The following is an 18,383-nucleotide window of genomic DNA, read 5'->3' on the forward strand; positions in this document are numbered from 1 at the left end:
AAAATCCATATAGGCCCCTTGGTTAAGCATGATATTCCACCAGATTAACCTGGGAAAGAATACACTGTTTAAAAAAGCAAGAGGATTTTCTAAGTGACATTGTCAATGTTTCCGAGTTAAAAAAAATAACTTTAGAAGAGAATAATAAATAATCATAAGAACGTTTCTTTCTTCTTTATTAAGACAGACAATAACTGTAAGGCAGAAAAGAAAGAAAAAAGTCTTTGATACACATTTACTGAATAATTAATATGCAGGTTAGTTTCTTATTGATAATTGATAAAATTATTCTAGCCAAGGCCATTTCTGCTACAAAAAACGTTATATAGAATATTATGCTCCTGGAATTTTTTAAAAAAGGTCTTCTGCTCACAGTTATTTCACCCATAAATATTCATGGACAGGTTAAGACTAGTCAGATATTTTTTTGGTGCCAAACACCTGAGTGATATCATCATCTATTTTATTTTGCAAATAAATATATGGTTTAGTTTGTTGAGCTTATAGGCTCTGCCCTCTTTAGTTATTTAAGTCTTATAATTTCATCTACAATTCATTGTAATGGAAGTTTAGGAAAAAGTGATCACATTGATTTGATGCCAATATGTAAAACTCACCCAAATCTTCAGTACTTAGCTGTAACGTGATTTTACAGGAATCATCCTGCCCAGAACAGGTAATGGGCACAGTGCTCAGAATGGTCAAAACATGTTCCTTGCCATCTTCTGCAATTTGTAACGATTCTGGTAAAAACTGGAAATAAATAAATAAATAAATAAACTTTTACATCATTTTGATAGGTTAATAAGGCAATACTGGTATTTCTGACATTTTGAGTGTTTTTAATCAATAATGGATCAATATAATTGTTTGTAAAATAATAATCTTCATAATAACAATTTCATAAAAATCATCTGCAACTTTCCAAAGGTAATTTTTTGTTAAAATATTTTAACACTCTTCATAATTAAAAAAAAATAAATGTTTGCAGTTGTCATAGATAGTGTCTAATTAATTCTCATCTCCTCATCTAAAAATAGGTTGTTATTAAGCCTGAAAATAGTATGCCACCATAGAATTTGTTCATTTTTAATATCCCTGGTTAAAAGGAGCTCCTATTATGCACTGAGAAAAATACCAGTAGTATTTATAACCTATAGTATGGCATTACCTCATGATCATGGACTCTATATTTGTACTCTGCCCCAGGTGCAAAGCTAGTGCAATTTTCACCCGATTCCTCTTCCCTGCTATGGCAGGAAGAAGTACTTCTCTGTACATAATATATTGCAGCTTCAGTGCATCGGGAGAGGAGCTGGGGCTGGGCGGTTTCTATATGGCTGTACTCCTGGGGCAAAAGCAGAAACAGCACCCGGGGGCAGTCAGAAATGGGAATTTCCATTCCCTGGGGAATTTGGACATTGCCAAAAAAAAAAAAATAAATAACTGTTCTTCCAAGGTCACACAGAACAGGCTTCCATTTTTTTTCAAAGCCCATTCTTGTAGGCATGAAAATTAGATCCTTAGAAGATCTCAAATTCTCCTGGATGACAGTCACATCTTTGGGTAGGATTAGACCCAGGCTTTGCACTCAGTGTGACTTACCCCCAGCAACTTGATTTTTGTAGGGCCTGATCGTAAGGAGGAGATGGATAAAAATTCATACCTGTTTTCATTTCGTTCTGGTTTAGTTAGAAAAAAAAAAAAAATCTGCATCTTTGTATGTGTGGCCTCCATTTATACATAACCACCAGAGTACTTTGGGGTGTATTTACTGGCAGATGTAGTTTTGCACATTCTTTATGCTGCATTAGTGTCAACACCTGCACACTGCTGATGGGTGCTTTAGGGCCTTTTGCAAACAGACTGAAAGCCATATAATTTATTAAGACATTCTCACAAAGTGAGCATAAAAGCAGTGCTGGTTATGATGATCAAGGCCTATGTGTCTGTGCCTTGTTTGTCAGAGAATGTCAGATAATATATAAATATTCCCCAAGGAGACGCTGGAGAAGTCAGGAAATCAGGGCCACCGGCATTACCTTAATCCCAGCATAGAAACCTTTGCTCTCCTCAGGCAATGATTGCTGCTCAGGAGTGTCCCTTGCAAACGCAGTGACAGTGCAAAAGACCTGCAGTAAATAAACAGTGTGCTATAGATTTCTTGAACAACAAACAAATAATTATACATCTTTCTGTTCCTCTGCATTGCTGAGCTTTTTCCTTTTCCTTTTCCTTTTCCTTTTTTTTTTTTTTAAAAAAAAAAAAAAAATTTTTTTTTTTTTTTTTAAAACAAAAAAAATTTCTGGGGGGGGGGGTTAGGTATAAAGAATGTTTATGCATAAACCTGGAGATCTAAAAAAATTTTTGATGCATAGAAAAAGCAAAAAACATGGCTTCTGTCTAAACAATTAATAACACTGAATGCTTACAGTGCATTTTCTTTTTTATTCTTCCAAACAACTTGTAAGGGTTAGTAATATTAACTCATTTTAATTAGGGAGAATTACACCATTTATAGACATTGCTGTCAAGTTCAGGACACCAGCCCTTGGGATCCCAGACTTCAGAGTGCCTGATGGATTGAATACCATGTTTTAAAGTTATTTATTTATTTATTTATTTATTTATTTATTTATTTATTTATTTTTAATTTAAATTAGTTTGACAGTCATCCAGCCTCAGAAGTGTCAGCAATATATGAAGTTCAATTTTTCTTATTGCATTATAAAAGATGATGCAGATGTGCCTGAAAGGTTTATAGTATAAAAAAATATATATAATAATAATAAAAATCCCCCCAAACAAAAAACCCACCAGACACAATGTACCATGCCATTTATGTTTTATTCCTAGCACAGTCACGCAACCTTTATCTCTGCTGAGCCCGCACACCATCTGCCATCTTAATGTTTCATTGCTTTCACAAAACCCAAACTGCTAACATCATTTCTAGGATCATAAGATTAAACTACAAAAATTTTCCTTAAAGCAAACTACAGCCAGCTCTGAAACTGTAGCTCTCATTTTTTGGGGGCCTTTTTCTCGGAAATGGAGTAACAGCTTGTGCCATAGTAAATCAATTCCGATCGGTCAGATGGCATATTTATAGCTGCTGCCTTTCTGAAGCCTCATGTGACCCATGAAGAGGAAGCAGACCAATCTGATTTACTTTCCATGGTGAGGACCTCCTCCAGACAGATTCTGTGGCTCCCAGTAGCTATCACCGGCCGGCTCAGGTAATACTCTCATGGCCAGTGACAGCAAAACCAGCTCAAAGGAACAGGGTGTTTTTCAGATTCATGTAGTCCTATGCACATAAGCTGCCTACTGCTCTGGAGTATTTCCTTCACTGCCCAAAAAAGCCCTGTTTGTTAACACCTTATGGTTCTGCAATCTGGAGGAAAAGCGACATGGGCCTCAGAGATCTCTTAAGGTTAAAATCCCTCCGAAATATTGTTGTTAGATAATTTGCCTCCAAAGGAGAGAAACTTGTGTTCTCCAGGTAGTAATAAAAAATAAAAATTAGTAAGAAAAATATTAAAAACAAATCCCATAGAGAACGCAGTAAGCAAATCCAATGCACCTGCATTGCAGATATTATATTTATGCTTGGTGGGCTGTTTGCACTTTTCTGCTTCAATGATTTTTACCCAAATCGTTCAGGCGGAGCAGCAGGGCTGCTCACAAGGATGTGTGGTGCTGGCAGGGGCATCACCCAGGGATCTGCCCCAAAATAACACCCTGCAACACGTGGGGACCCAACTCCATTCCCTGCACACACTGTGCTTTCTTTCTCCTGTTGTAGAAAAGAGGTATGTTTTATTGATAGCACCAAAATGGAAAATTACTCCATAAAGACATGCTGAGGACATTTTCAGTCATTTCCAGTTCTACCTCTAGCACGTATGGAGATTAGCACAAGCTTTCCCAACTCTCGGTGTACAGCCACCCGTCACAAGTTACATTTCACTCCTGTCTTTCCTATCGCTCCTCTCCTTGTAGTGCCTTTACCTTGTTAGGTGCACACTTCGCTTCACAACCAGCCGACGTGTTCATCGGCTACCGAGCTACGGGTTGGCAGTTTGTCACATCATTATTATGATAGTCACTGCAAGGAGATTTTTGTTTATTTATTTATTTGCCTTGAGCTAAACACTCGCTCTTTTTCTCTAGTTCAGTAATCAACTTTTTCTTTCTCTTCTTTCCCTCCCCCACCTACAGATGCTGCCTTTTTAAAGCAAAGAGATAAAAGCAATACTGACAGCAGTGTGCTGTCAGTTATTTGCAGAAATGTCTCCTTTCCTGTGTTTTGGAGCAGGTTTATGCCTTTAAGTGGACTCTATCAGATTTCTTCCCACTTCACAGTGAACCCAGGGAGCAGCACATTCAGTGAAAAGCAGAATTCAGTCATTGATTTGGTGGAGGTCGGGCAGCTAGCTTGGGAAGTGATTTGGGAGAGTATTTTAATTCTGGAACCTGTCACCATCTTTGGCAAATTCTCCCCAAATGACTTGCACATCAAAATTATTTTTTTCAGAGTTCACAGAGACTAAATCTCCCTCAAATGCATTATTTGTACTCATTTTCAAACAGAAAATTAAAAACAAAAGCCTCCAGTTTCACCCTTTTCCACACCCCTAATTACTTCTGAATGCAGTGTGGAGATCATTTGTGGTAGCTTGAGCACGTGGTGAGAGACACGGGGCTGAGGACAGGGACAGAAAAGCTCAAAGCCACATTCATGTGTGCTCACACCTTCATAGGCAGCGAGCAGAAGTGGCAGGTGGGCACTTCCCGGCACATTCAGCAGCACACCCTTCAGCTGCATAATCTTAAGGCACTGCACACATCCTATGGCCAAGCAGCTTCAGAAGGCTCTGGGTTACAACCCTTCCTTGAATCTGAAGGATAATTTTTTGGAAGTCACTGTGCCCTGAGGAGCTTGCCCACCTTGGGCAGTGCTGATGCTAAGGGAGGTTGGGCTGGGCTTGGGCAAGGGGTTGGGTTCCTGGAGGCACCTGGAGGCACCTGTTTTTGTGATCAGCACCCATCCCGCCTCATCAGTCACTGATCTGTGAAGGCTCCCAGGTTTGCAAGGCAATTTGTTCTTTTTGGGAAGCTTCAGAAAGGCAGATCTCAGCTATACACTTCTCAAAGCACTGGCAAATAAGGTGCCACCATCCTTCCCAGCTACATCCCGGGGCAGTGCCATGTGTCCCCAAAATGAGGAGAGCTGCCAGGTTGGAGCATGGGGCTGGGACCATCCATCAGTACTGCTCACCTACCTCACCTTAACATACACCAGGGAAAATAAGCAATGTTCATGGCAGTTCCTGGCTGCAGTCCTGCCTCCTGTCCTTCTGCAGCTTGTGCCCCAGGAGTTGGGATACCCTGTGGGAAGGGCAGGACATGCATCTGGTACATAAGGTAGCACTTTGGGATGCCTGCTCTTGCCTATTCACTGGGCAGGGAAGTCTTTGTGCTTCCAGTAAGGTGCAGGAGCCTAACTGTGGCTGATTAGCTCTATTAACTCCAAGACTTAGAGCTGCCCTCGCAGCTGAACAGCCCATGTCAGAAGGCAGGCAGGGGCTGTAAGGGTAAGAGTCACTCACGCACACTGATGGCTTGCAGGTGAAAGGTTTGGCAGGGAATCAATCATGCCAGGTGAAAGGGTGTCTCTTGATGGCTGGGAAGGCCTCCCCTGCCGTATCATCCTCAATTAAACACTAATGGGCAGGGGTTAGAGAAGCCTGGAGGAGTAGTGCTGCTGGGAGCTGGGGAGTGTGCATGGGAGGAGCTGTGGTGCATAGCCTGGGTGAGAAGAGCAAAGGAGGAGCAGAGCTGAAGGCAGGTGCTCCTAGGAAAGCTGGAGGAGTGGGGAGTTTAGCTCCCAGAAATAATCTGTCTGTACTTATTTGCAGAAAGGGGTAGGAACAAAGTCTATGGAAATGCTCTCCAGAAGGGCTAGTGGGAAGGGACAAGTAGGGAGAGCCTCACATTGAGTTAATTAATAAAGTAGCCCTTAAGGCTTTTGGAGAATATACCCTGTAAAAGGCTGTTGCTGTAGAAGGGAAGGAGATGAGCAGCAGTGAGACCTGACCCACGGGAGGTCCTGCTCGAGTCACAGCTGTGGGCTATCCATAAACAGGCAGCCCTTTCTAGTGGGAAATGGCCAAACAGTATGCGGAGGCTCACTGCAGATCCTTCATCTACTAAGGAAATAAATCTTCCCAGGGTAGAAGTGAGGCATCTTATCAGCTGCAGAGCTTTGCTCATCACTATCTGCCCCTTTCTGCATTAAAATCTCATTTTGAGTCCACCTGGAGCTCTGTGTTCTGTGGGGATGCTCCTCATTCTCTGTCTGAAGTTTTAAAAAGAAATTTTAAACTTAGGTGTAACCTACAAATAGGTAGTTCTTCCTATTTCTGTTGTTTCCTATGTCAAGTCCAATGGCTGGGATAGAATTAATGTTTAAGCAGTGGGAAATTTCACTCCTCTTCCCTTGAGAGTGAAAATTAGCTCTTTTATATATTGAATCACTCGTTTACAATCTTTTTGTCTGGGTTTATTCTTGCAGTGTTGCAGAGTGCCTCACAAAATGGCCACTTTTAGCAGGCAGCTTAGAAAGGCCAGTTTTACTTAAACATTTTTATTTTACAATGTGCATCATAGTTTATGTATGGTGACAATTGCTCCTCACCATATGAACTTTGGGATTGCTGTGCAGAGCAAAATCTCCACGGTTTTCTTCTGAACACCTTTCTTAGCATAACTCATTACTCACAGTGTGCTGCTATAATTTATAGATGGCTGTGCCTCGAGGAATGAAATGACCTCTGTCACCATCGCATAAATAAGGCTTAGGAATGCCAGAATTTTCATATCAGATGGAGTAGGCTTCTTTCAGTGTTCATATAGAAATAGCGACATATTATAGATTTATTTAAGGCTGAAATAGTTTCACAAACATTATGCTGCCAACATTACTGTCTGAAATAACAAAATTGGAACCCAAAGATGTAGGAGAAAAGCACACATGATAGCTATTAAAAAATAACTGGCTGTTTAGTCAATACGAGTTCAGAAATGTTGGCTGGTAAATCTCTACTCTTCTCTAAGGTTTGACTGCTTATTAGAATATATTGATAGATATTATATTATGTGACTAACCTATTACTTGGGGACTTTCTGATGGATAAAAAATAGAGTAGATATCAATCACCTAAACAGTGATTAAAAGAAAATAATTGTGCTTGGCTGTAGTGTTTTATCAAGAAATGAACAAGAAGATGCTGATTTTAGGTGGGGTTTAAAAATAATACAGCTCCCACTATTCACCTATAAAAATGTTGAAGTCAAATCGGACTATGTACTGGTAGGTGAAAGGTAGGTTAAATTAAAGCAGTTTGGTAAATGCTGCAACTTCTGCATTCTGGGGGAGCAATTCTTCCCTGAATCACATCCACACGCCTGGTGGTGTGCAGCCACAGGGATGGAGATGGGGAAAGAGAGCTAGGACTCCCTCTTTCTCATTCATTGCCTGCTCTCTAATATGGCTCTATCAATAGAGATGGTCTCCATTTAAAGCAGCCTGCAAAAAACTCTTTCTACTTGCATCTTGCTTTGGACCAGGAGATTGAGAACTGTGTCTGCACAATTGAATTTGGTCCCCAGGGTCTCTCATCTCCCCTTAATAGTGTCTCCTTCCCTTTGTGTTAGTCTTACCCATGTTTATTAAATTGCTTCAGGTTTACACCTCTGGGAGTGAAGGGAGTGTTCCCCCTTTTGTGACTGCTATCAGAAACCCAGACTGGGATGGCAAACACAGTACTACACTTTTTTGATCCTTATTCTGTAGAACTGAATTCCCAGATACAGCTGAGGCTTTGTTGCTTGGGTTTCACCAGTGATGATTTATGGATAATTATAATTAGTTAAATAGCCTGTGAAGACCTTTAAAAAAATCTAGCAAGGAAAAGAGCATTTTAGTCTCACTAAACCTGCTAAATTAAACATGTGGATTTCAGTAGAGGACAAAGAAGGGCTTACTGAAAACTTAATATAATAAAAATGGTCTTATAAAGATTTGGTGGTGAGACTAGTTAACAGAACTGTATTTTCTCTGAATCCCTCAGGACTGTTAAATCTAGATTTGAAGTGATTACAAGTGAAATTATTTTGATGAAAATATCTCTTTGTAACACAAACTTGTCTTAAAAACTGGCAAAATTGTCTGCCTCGTGTTATGTTATAAATGAGGGCAGCATCAGTCAGATTCTGAACTCAGGAGGCATAATTATGAGGAGAAATGAGAAAAAAAAAATACTGTCTAGATTGTGCTACTGTTATAGATGACTCATCTTTTCAAGAACTTGAAAAAGCTTATTCGCGTTTCATAAATATCTCAAAGAGAAGCTGCAAAATGCCAAGACTATTTCCAACCTACTTTTAACACAAGGCCATTATCCCTGTTTATTCTTTCAGTTCGTTGTAGCATCACTAATGGCTCTCTGCCTATAAAAGTTATGAACCTAATTTAACTTTAAAAGTCTTGTTTCTGTACCATGAAAGGCCATGAATTCATACACAAGTCAATTTTTTTCACATCTTGTATTGGCTTCTGTTTTGTTGTTGTTGTTGAAACTAGATCTGTGTTGCTGTGTAAGCTATCAAATACACTTCTTAAAGACTGTTTTGTAATGAACTCTATCTTTCAGTATGCTATTGAACCAAGAATTTGGAATCAGAGAGGCAGAACACCATGAAAAGGACCATAAAATAAACCTCCCTCTATTTTAAAATGTACCATCTTTCTCTTCTGTGAAGAGATGTTATTGTGTCTCTGGTCCATGAGTATAAAAATTACTGAGTGCATGTAGCTGGATCTGCCTCTACTACAAATTCTCGCTGCTGCAAGGTACGAAACATACTACTCAAAAGCTGGCTCAGGCACATGTACCTACTACTCATACCGACTTTATGGCACTGAAGCTGTAATGGAAGTGTAAATATTCAAGTTGCTTTTAGAAAACAGTAAAATGGACAGCTTCCAGGAACACAATGCAATCCAAAAAAATGTTACAAGTCCTGAATCTGGTAAATGCTATTTAATCCCGTTTCAAAATGGGCCCCATTTTCAGTATTTTTTTCTACATTAGATGTTAAGTGTAACAAGTGAGGAGCAGCACTAGGAAATATATATATATATATATATATATGCATACACACACATATATATATATAAACAAAAAATGACAAAAGCAAACAAACAAAAAAGACCCAGCAATTTCAGAAGGGATTTGACCCCCCTGGGGTCCTGACTGCACGTTGCTGTGGGCAGACTGGCATTACCGTGTCTCCCAGTCGGACATTTTCATGGCTCATCTCCAAGAAGGAAAAAGCCTGCAGGGTGGTGTCATGCCGGATCTGCTCTCGTGTGCTGGGGGTGACCAGGTGTGACCAGACCACCATGTACTGCACCGACAGCGTGGAGATGGGGGGAGCCCAGGTGCATTTCAGGTGGGCATGACCTTGCATGAGCTCGGGAGTTATTGCTGGCTGCAAAGTCAAGCTTGGGAGGTTTTCTGAAAGACAAAAAACAGAAGAAGGATGTAGCACAAAATGCTATTTTTAATGCTACAATCATTCTCTCAACAGGAAGATTTCAATATATCTAAACCTGGGAGAAATACCACATTTTCTGTTCTTGTGATTTGATTATTAACTATGTAAGCAAGGAATTACATTTCATATGAAGTGTGAAAATAGCTAATTTGGTACTGACTACCCATTGCTATAATATTAGACCTAGGATTTTTTATTTTGCAGTCAGAGAAATGTTATTGAAATGAAGCACACGGATTAATACAAATTAATTAGGCTGGCAAAGGTCACCAGCTTTGCATTCCCCAGAAGCAAAGCCTTCTGATCTGAGTTCTGCAGTAAGTACAGAAGAGATATGAGAACGAATAATGCTGCAGAGGTAAACGCAAATAGTACCCAGCCCATATCACCATGCTGTGAAAATCCTTTCCAGGCTGTGCTGGGACGTTCCTGGGATGACCCTGCTACATATAGTCCCACTCTGCCCAGAATAATACCACTGCTCTAAAAATACAGCCTGCTTTCTGTAGGCTTCAAGAAGTAATGAAGGCCAAAACTTTTCTTCCTCTTAAATTCACTTGGAAAGGTGAAACTAAAAGATGTATAATACTGTAGGGCGATGTTCTTTCATCTCTAGAGACCCTGGCTCAAACAGAACAAGAAGCTGGTTCAGATGCTTTGAAAGGATATATTAAGAAACTTTTTTTCAGGAGTGTAGAAAATATTATGGAAGCTCAAGAGAGTAAGGTCTGAGGCTATTCTGGCAGAATGAAGAACCAATATGTTAACATCTGTCCAGGGCAAATAACAAGAGGTAAGAAAAAGAAACAAGTTATTTAAAATATGAATAAGTGTTGGTTGTTTATATCCTTTACTCTTTTGCTTCTAGGGGAAGCTGCCTCAAACTATGACTCACATCAGGACTGTTTGCAGGAAATTCTTCCAGAAGGACAAAGTTGAGTGATCAGCTTGCAGGAGGACATGAGCAGAATTGCAAGCACGTACACTGCTTGTCCCAGTGACATCCTTTCTGCCAAACTGCGAAGCTTGCAATCTGTTTTGTTCTGAAGCTGGGAAGTGCAGACAGGTGTCGTGCTCCCCAGCCTCCCTGTGGATGGGATGGGGCTGCAGGTCATCAAGTCCAACCAAGGAGACCCTACAGTACCCACTGGACCCAGTCCTGAGGCTGCAGTGGTCCAGTGTTCACAGCTGGATTTCAGACAGTGAGTTAGCACACACACACACACACATACACACAAAACAAAGAAAAAAACCCTCAGCTTTAAATGTTTTACTTCCAATGCACAATATCGTATAAACCTCCCAAAATCAAGAAGTTGAGGACTCAGTAGAGGTGAACCTCACCTAAATGCCTGGAAAAAAAGGAGAAAGCTTCAACAGCACTAGTAAGAAAAAGGAAGAGGGTCATTGGTTTGGGATAGATGGGAAAGGATAAACTTTCTTTTATGAAAAATACAGGTGGATTTACATTAGTGAATATGTATGGATCAACAGAAAGGACAAAATTAATCACCCAGAAGGTATTGGAAAAAAATTCTTCAAACAAAAGTGGGAGAAAGCTGTAAGTTAAAAAAACCAAGCTTACTGAAAATGATGGTATTCAGATAAAAAATCATTTCTTAGAAAGAACTGTGAAAATTAAAGAGCAGCCTCATTTACTTTCAAGCCTATTTCTTATTTCAAAATAATAAATTAATCCCACTTTGAGCCTTTTTTTTCTTCCATCTTCTGTTCTTCATGCGGGAATGCTAAAATATTGATAAAGATAAGAATTATCTTTAGAATTTATTTAAACATGAATTCTGTCTGTTTGAAAGGTGATAACCCCAGTTTCTTAGTGTGTCACGTCTCCGTCCAAAAACGCTGAAAGGAAGGTATAAAGGCAATTTTTTCCCTTTGAGAAAGAGCTGTCTATCTGACTAAATCCATACACACCTGAACATGCTCTGAAGTTCAGAAGGTTTAACAGAGTGAGCAATTGCTTTCTGCTATTTCCTTTGTTTCCTAGCTACCAAACAGAGGTTAGATCTCTTGTAGTGGGCTGAAAATTATTTCTGATGAGAGTAATTATATAAATGTCATGATAAAGATGTTATCAGATTATTTTTTTCTTTTCTTCCAGAGTTTCTGAATTATCTTTTTTTGGGGAGGATACTGGATTATTTAAGATAAGAACAAACCTTAGATACAGTATCCTGGATACAGCACCTCACTATAACTGAGATGCCTCCGCTCACTGGCTGTGCAACTTCAAGCCAAAACAGAGCCAAAGACAGTATGAAAGGCTACATGTGAACTGTAACCAAGCAAATTTTTCAGTAGTACACATCAGCTTTTATTGTGCACTCGTAATAATAGCTATTCCTCAGGAACACCTTGGAGTGCCGCTGATTTATTTTCTACATGGTCTGCATCTTACTGGGAGCGATGCTTGACTCGCAGGGTCACCAAGATCTGTATTGCAGTACCAGGACCTTTGAACATGAGGCGAGAGAGGCATATACAATCTTATTGATAAATACTTTACCCATCCTCACCTTCCGCGCAGTAGCCCATGCATCCTTGAGTAGGCTGCAGGAGATAAAGAAAGAACTCCCCGCAGTTCCTGACGGCAACAGGTATCCGAAACAAGCAGCAGTCCTTGGTGCCCCCAAAAACCTGCCAGGTAGCACAGGCTGTCAGGTGCTTGATCTCACCAGGAGCCGGCAGGGATTCAGACCTCAGCGACAGCCACACCGGAGCTTGTGTCCCGCATTTGTTCATCTGAGGATGCACACAAAAGAAACAGTTTGTGGCAAGTGCAGTAGGACTCCATGGAGAGCCACTGGAAGACAAGACTTTGATTGTAGGGAGCTTAGAGGGTCAGTGGTCCAGCTATATAGCTGGAGATGAAAAATGTCTTGCTTGGTTTAGAGATGTGGTTTACACAGATAAAAAAATACATATATATTAACAGATTAACCAAATTCATAGGCTAGAGCCCCAGCGTCATTGAGCACAGCACATCCCCACGACAAGCTGCTTGTGTACGAGAAAGGGTTGGTTAGGCTATGGCATTTTGAGTCACGGCTGGGAGAGGTTGCACCAAATTTACTTTTCCCAACTTACAAAGGGATGTTCAAGCATCTCAGATCTGATTTGCCCTCTATAAGTGCTAGGCTATTTCCGTGGACTAATGAGGCATGATTACCCAAAGCTGTCTTTAATTTAAGTACTTCAACAGGGAGATTAAGAAAAAATCTGAACCTGATAAAATATTCACAGTCAGTCACAATGGTAACCTGTTACTCTGTGCTGTTACCTATCATTTGCCAATATGCAAAGCATGGTGATATTTAAGTTAAAGTTTGCAAATTAATATCAAACACTGGCGATAATCAACTCTCATATATCAGGGATATTCCACAGAGAGTCTGCTGCTGCTGCTTTGCATTTCCTCAGCCAGCCACAGGGAACAACGCTATTTTTAATAGTCCAGCCCGGGCAGCACACTCCCTCCAGGCGTGAACATTTGGCTATACATCACATAGGAAACAACAACAACAAATTCCCATTGGCCCAGGTTTGTAGCTTCACTTTTTACAATCAGAAGTTTCTTGTGACAGCAGCGGAAGCAGCTAAACCAAAGGATAAATCTCTTACATCACACACCACTGTCATCCTGGTGCTTCAGTTTTACCTCCTTGAGCTTTACACTAGCTGGAAGCAGGGGTGCGGCGTGGGGTCTGTGCACCCAATAGAAGTAAAGTATTTGAAGAAAATAAATCATACAGTATGACATGGTCTGATTTCCACTTGGAGCTAGTTACTGCCAGGCTTCTCTAAAAAAAAAAAAAAAAAAAAAAAAAAAAAGGATTGAAGGATTTTCCCCAAAAATGTGGCAAGGCAGAGCCTCTGTCACCGGGGCTTGCTTGGCATGGGCTGTCCCAGCGAAATGGCATGCAGACCTTCAGCTGGTGAAGAAGAGGCAAAGATGAGCAACAAAATGCTTTTACTTTGAATTTTAGAGGAATCCTTTTCTTTCCTTTATTTAAAAGATATGTTACATGTAGGTCATTAGGAGATTTGTTCTGTTGATTTATTTAGAGCTTTCAGGGACACCAGTGCTTTCTGTGCAGGGAGAATGGGCATTTCTAATATCCTGCTGAACTCCTTACCTTGAGAGTGGGATTTGATGTGAAATAACGTTTCCAAAACACATTTAAGAGCATGAAACTTGTAAAGACACAGAGAAGTGGAGCAAACATCACCCAGAGACATGCAATATGTAGAGAAAAAAGACGGGCACAGGAAGAAGGGTGGTGACTGGAGCTCAGCAGCCTGTATTTCATGCTTGCTTGTTGAAACACTTATACTTTGAATTTGGAAAACACTTTGGTAAGGTGTCACAGCACAGCCTTCCCATCCCTCTGGGCATAGCCCCATGGAGCCAGCGGCTGTCCCCATGCTCCGCACTCGCTGCCTGATGTGAGGAGGAGGGATGCTGTTGCTGCTCCTCCTGTGGGAAGCATTCCCTGAGCTGCTAGCGCTCACTGCAAAGGGCCATTGCCCCTATTTCCTGACATTTGGTTGCAAAAAAATTACCTTTTTGAGAAAATTTGATAATTTAACTTGTAAATGTAAACACTTGTCTCATGGAATGTTTGCACCCATGAGAAAATGAACTGAATAAATCCTCTAACAGTTTCTGTGGAGGACTTTTCACTATTTGAAACAAGGTGTCATGTGTTTTCATTTCTGTTTTGCCCTGTGTAAGTAGCCCCAACACGTGCTGGCTGCCCCAGAGAGGCAGGAACAGTGCCTCAGTTTCCCTGTCTGCTGCCCTACATTGAGCAAACCCCTTACTGATGGTGTGCCTTTGTGCCTTATCTCTAAAACAGAGGTAAAAGAGGTAGCTGGGGGTGGTAATAGTACTTCCTGGCCTTGCAGCATTACTGAAAAGACCAATACATTAATGAGAATCTCATATATCTACTGTGCTGCGGGCCACGTAGATAAATAGACAGATGCAAGTGCATTCTGACTGCAAAACACAGTCTGTACCTAAAAGAGTGTTTGTATCCCCTCTTAACACACAGATAAAAAAATAAACCACTGAAATAAGAAGGCAGTGATTTTCTCCCTCTTTGTTTTTATCCTCGCCAGAAGTCTGTGAGCCATTTCAGCGCTTGAGGAAGTATGGATTAGTCCCGCTGGCGGCAGCCCCCAGCATTGTGTGCAGGCTCTCCGATAAACCCCTGCTGTGATCTGCAGCACCCTGGATTTGTTCTGGCAAATCTTGCACTGAAACCATCTGAGCAAAATCATTTATTATGTAATGTGTACAAATTACAAGCAGTTACGAACCCTTTTGACTGACTTTGTGACCAGGAAATGCAGACTGTGAGAAAACAGTTATTGTAACAAACTGTGATGCAGTACTATACAGTGGCCAAGGAAAAAAAATAGGTATAAATCAAGAAGCTAGGTTTTCCTGGCAGCTTTATGGGGCACACACTTTTATTTTCTGCTTTGAGCTACATATTTTCCATCTTATTCAGGCAAGTTGCACCACACTAGCCAAAAGGATTTGCTGCGTGAGGCCTCTTTACAGAGAGGGGGAGGCAAGGACAATTGTATATTCAGGTATTTGACCAGCAGTACAGACAAGAACAGAAAAAGACTAAGGAAAAAAAATAAAAAAATTCTAAGAGGAGATATTTCAAAGAGCCAAAATGTTCAGGTCCCAGCTGTGGAATAATTAGCATTAAATGTTGAAGCAGTCATTTGGGAGAATAACTAGAAAATGGAATACAGAGGTAGCAAAAGATTGGCATTTAAGATATAGCATTTACCTGCAATAACTGTAGTCATTGCTGCTCTAAGAATAGCAAAAAGCTGTGGGAATCTTGTACAGTAATTCAGCAGCACTTCCAAAATGAAGAACAAGAGTTATACAGCTGCCTCCACACAAGAGCAAACTCTGAACGTCTCTTGCAGGCAGGATTTCATTTATCGAGGAGCCAGCGATGGGAATCGGACCACAGATTTGCTGGGGTTATCCAGGCAATCTACATAATGTACAGCACATGGCAGCACTAGTGCTGTGGCATGGAAAATATCAGCATTTCTCACTTGAAATGGGGCTATGCAGCAGGAAGAAAAATAAGGTACAATAGCTACAAAACTGGAAACCATCCGTGTGCCCAAAGTTTGTCCTTTTATTTCTGGAGGTATTGGTAGGTCTACCAATAAATAGCCTTCTCCCTACAAATTCTATCTCACTTATGTAGTTTTGAGGATGATGAGCCTCAATGAATGCTTGATTAAAACTCCATATAATGGATAACATACATTCGATCGCTTCCTTTAATATGTTGCCTTGGCCTTGGGCTTTGTCGACTTAATGGCAAGTTAGTGAAGTAAACTGTGTTGTTGTAAATCCTAAATCTAGCTAATTCAGTGCATCTGTGTAAGGTAATCAGTGACAGCTTGCACAAGAGAGAGCTTTTCTATGACACACACACACACACACACACACAAAAAGACTTTTTAGGTTGTTCCCAGTTTTTTTTGAGTACTTTCATACTTTATCCAATAGTAGTTAAGTGGTGTTTGTGATCTTCAAAGCATTTTATAAGCGTTCCCTAATTAATCTTCACAACACCTTTATGTGGCAGGTAAGCCTTCATTAAATATTTTTGATTCATAATTAGGCACCAGCTAATCTTTTAAATAATTTGGTTCATAAAACCTAAACAAAAAAAATGAAACTTGTTCCCCCATTGCCAATAACTATGGGATAGACCATTATTGTTTAATCCAATGATGTCTCCTTCCATTTAGTGGGGGTTTGGACAATCAGCTGGTTTGATTGATTGAACACTCTAAGGTTCTTTATAATTGCACAAAGAAATCAAGCTGGATTGTTCTTGTCACTTGGGTATTGCACTGAAATTATGTTGTTAAAAATAAGTAGCACCATATGTGAGAAATGCATTGTTTCAGTTAAAAGGAGAGAGAAGGCTTTTTGGTATATTGTTGGTTGGCATTTAAAGCATTGTGATTTTGCATCTGTTAATCCACTCAAAACTTTATTTTGTCTTATTTTTTTTTTGCATTTTTTTCAGAGTAAGTTAAAATAAGTAAGATTTTTTTTTTTTACTTAAATCTGGGGCTGAACTCCACAGAAATCAGTTTACGTCAGGAATATCTGTAGTAGCAATTAAACCAGTGCCTGTCTTGTGTTTCTTTTAAGTACATGCTTCTGAACAATAGAGACTGTAATTGTAATTTCTACAGAAGGCTTTTTGTATGTCTGAAAAACAAACAAGAACAATAAAACCTTTTCATACCTACTATTATAATGTTGAAGTATTCTTGTATACATATGAGAAAGGGAATGGCAGATGAAAACATGAAATAATACCTTGGAAGTGTCACTTGCTTTTAAGTTCATTAAAAAAATAATAATAATAGCATGCAGTTGAGCTATTGTATTTTGATTGTGAGTATAAAATGTTCTACAGCAGGTTAAGTAGAGGAGGAAGTTAAACCAAACATGGGAAAAGTAAATCTCCAGGGACTACAAAATCGAACATCATTGGCAGGTTAAATTTGACAAGCTTTAACATGACCTTGTTTGATACACCAAAGATTATTGTCTGAGTCTATGTTAAAGCCTAGTACATATGTATATAAATGTAAATTTATATTGTTTAAAATGTGGTTGTTGAGAAAACACCAGCCTTGATTACACAACACGTCCTTTCTTTGCCGCATACACTGCTGTATACATCAATTTAGAGCACAGGCAAATTTAGAGATGGTTTTGCACATTTACAGAATGAAATTTCTGAAAGAGGATATTGGAAGTAATCATAGAATACAGTCAAAGATAGGTATTGTTACTGGATATTTCGAAAACATTGTCATCTGTAGTTCAGCTGTAGAAATTCTTGCTGCAGGACCACGGCTGGTAAAAAATTGCAGTGGCTGCACAGACTCAAGGGAGAGAAATGCCTTTAAAGTCTTATCCAAGCCATGTCTGACGCCAAAAGTTCCTGAACCAAGGGGAGCTGAAGGCTGGCAACCTGCAGTGCTGGAGCTATCATCCTGCTCCTACCCTTCCCTCCAGTCAGGATGAGAACCGTGTGCACTTCTGGTCCAGTGCAAGAGAATGCTCAGAGGCTCCAGTGCAAGCCAGCTCCTGCCATGCATACCAGCGTGGCTTCAGGAAATAAGTTTAGCCAAGGTGAAGGGCTGCCTTTAGACTAGGATGAAACCAGGAGTTAAGCAGTGGCTGATCTGAGAGGTTGAATATGAGCTGACAGGATGAGGTGCTGTGCACATACATACCTACAGGAGTGTGTTCATGTGCATACTTATATGGGTATGCACCTGGTAGGTGCCCATCAGGCCAGGTAATATGCATATTTCTACATGCAAATGCTGAACCATACACCTGGTCTACCTGCAGCCTCACCTCGGCAGTGGGTGCCCACTAATTGCTGTGGTCAGCAGGGTGAAAATCTGTTCTCCTCTCCCTGCTCACAGAATACGGCCCCGCCAATCCTCCATTCCAGAGGACAAGTGCATGGTAGTAATAGTTGTTCTAGTAGATAGCCTGGGCTTAATCCCTTTCTTTTTAGCTTATCATTTTTTATTTGCAATTGACTACCCAAAGCTGAAAATATTAGCATTGCTTTGAGAAATAATGAATCTGACTCGTGCGTATGGTATCAAGAGCATTATTGCTGGCTCCAGAACCAATTACT

At 40.2% G+C, this 18,383-nt stretch overlaps 1 protein-coding gene and 1 long non-coding RNA gene across 6 annotated transcripts in view; one reads left to right on the forward strand and one right to left on the reverse strand.

Moving 5' to 3' along the window:
• Positions 1–18,383, reverse strand: part of LOC118169747 (von Willebrand factor D and EGF domain-containing protein-like) — a 177,432-nt gene that overhangs the window by 117,697 nt on the left and 41,352 nt on the right. For all 5 annotated transcript variants that reach the window (XM_035331308.1, XM_035331312.1, XM_035331309.1 and 2 more), the window contains 4 exons: positions 12,165–12,390; positions 9,355–9,587; positions 2,043–2,132; positions 618–753 (listed from right to left, as the gene is read on the reverse strand). In XM_035331308.1, the coding sequence (XP_035187199.1) occupies positions 618–753; positions 2,043–2,132; positions 9,355–9,587; positions 12,165–12,390 (685 nt within the window). The remainder of the gene's footprint in view (positions 1–617; positions 754–2,042; positions 2,133–9,354; positions 9,588–12,164; positions 12,391–18,383) is intronic.
• Positions 1–18,383, forward strand: part of LOC118169748 — a 188,960-nt gene that overhangs the window by 96,846 nt on the left and 73,731 nt on the right. Inside the window, exon 8 of the long non-coding RNA XR_004752258.1 lies at positions 10,496–11,012. This is a non-coding gene — a long non-coding RNA (uncharacterized LOC118169748). The remainder of the gene's footprint in view (positions 1–10,495; positions 11,013–18,383) is intronic.

This window comes from Oxyura jamaicensis, chromosome 7, assembly GCF_011077185.1.
Source record: "Oxyura jamaicensis isolate SHBP4307 breed ruddy duck chromosome 7, BPBGC_Ojam_1.0, whole genome shotgun sequence".
Classification (NCBI taxonomy): domain Eukaryota; kingdom Metazoa; phylum Chordata; class Aves; order Anseriformes; family Anatidae; genus Oxyura; species Oxyura jamaicensis.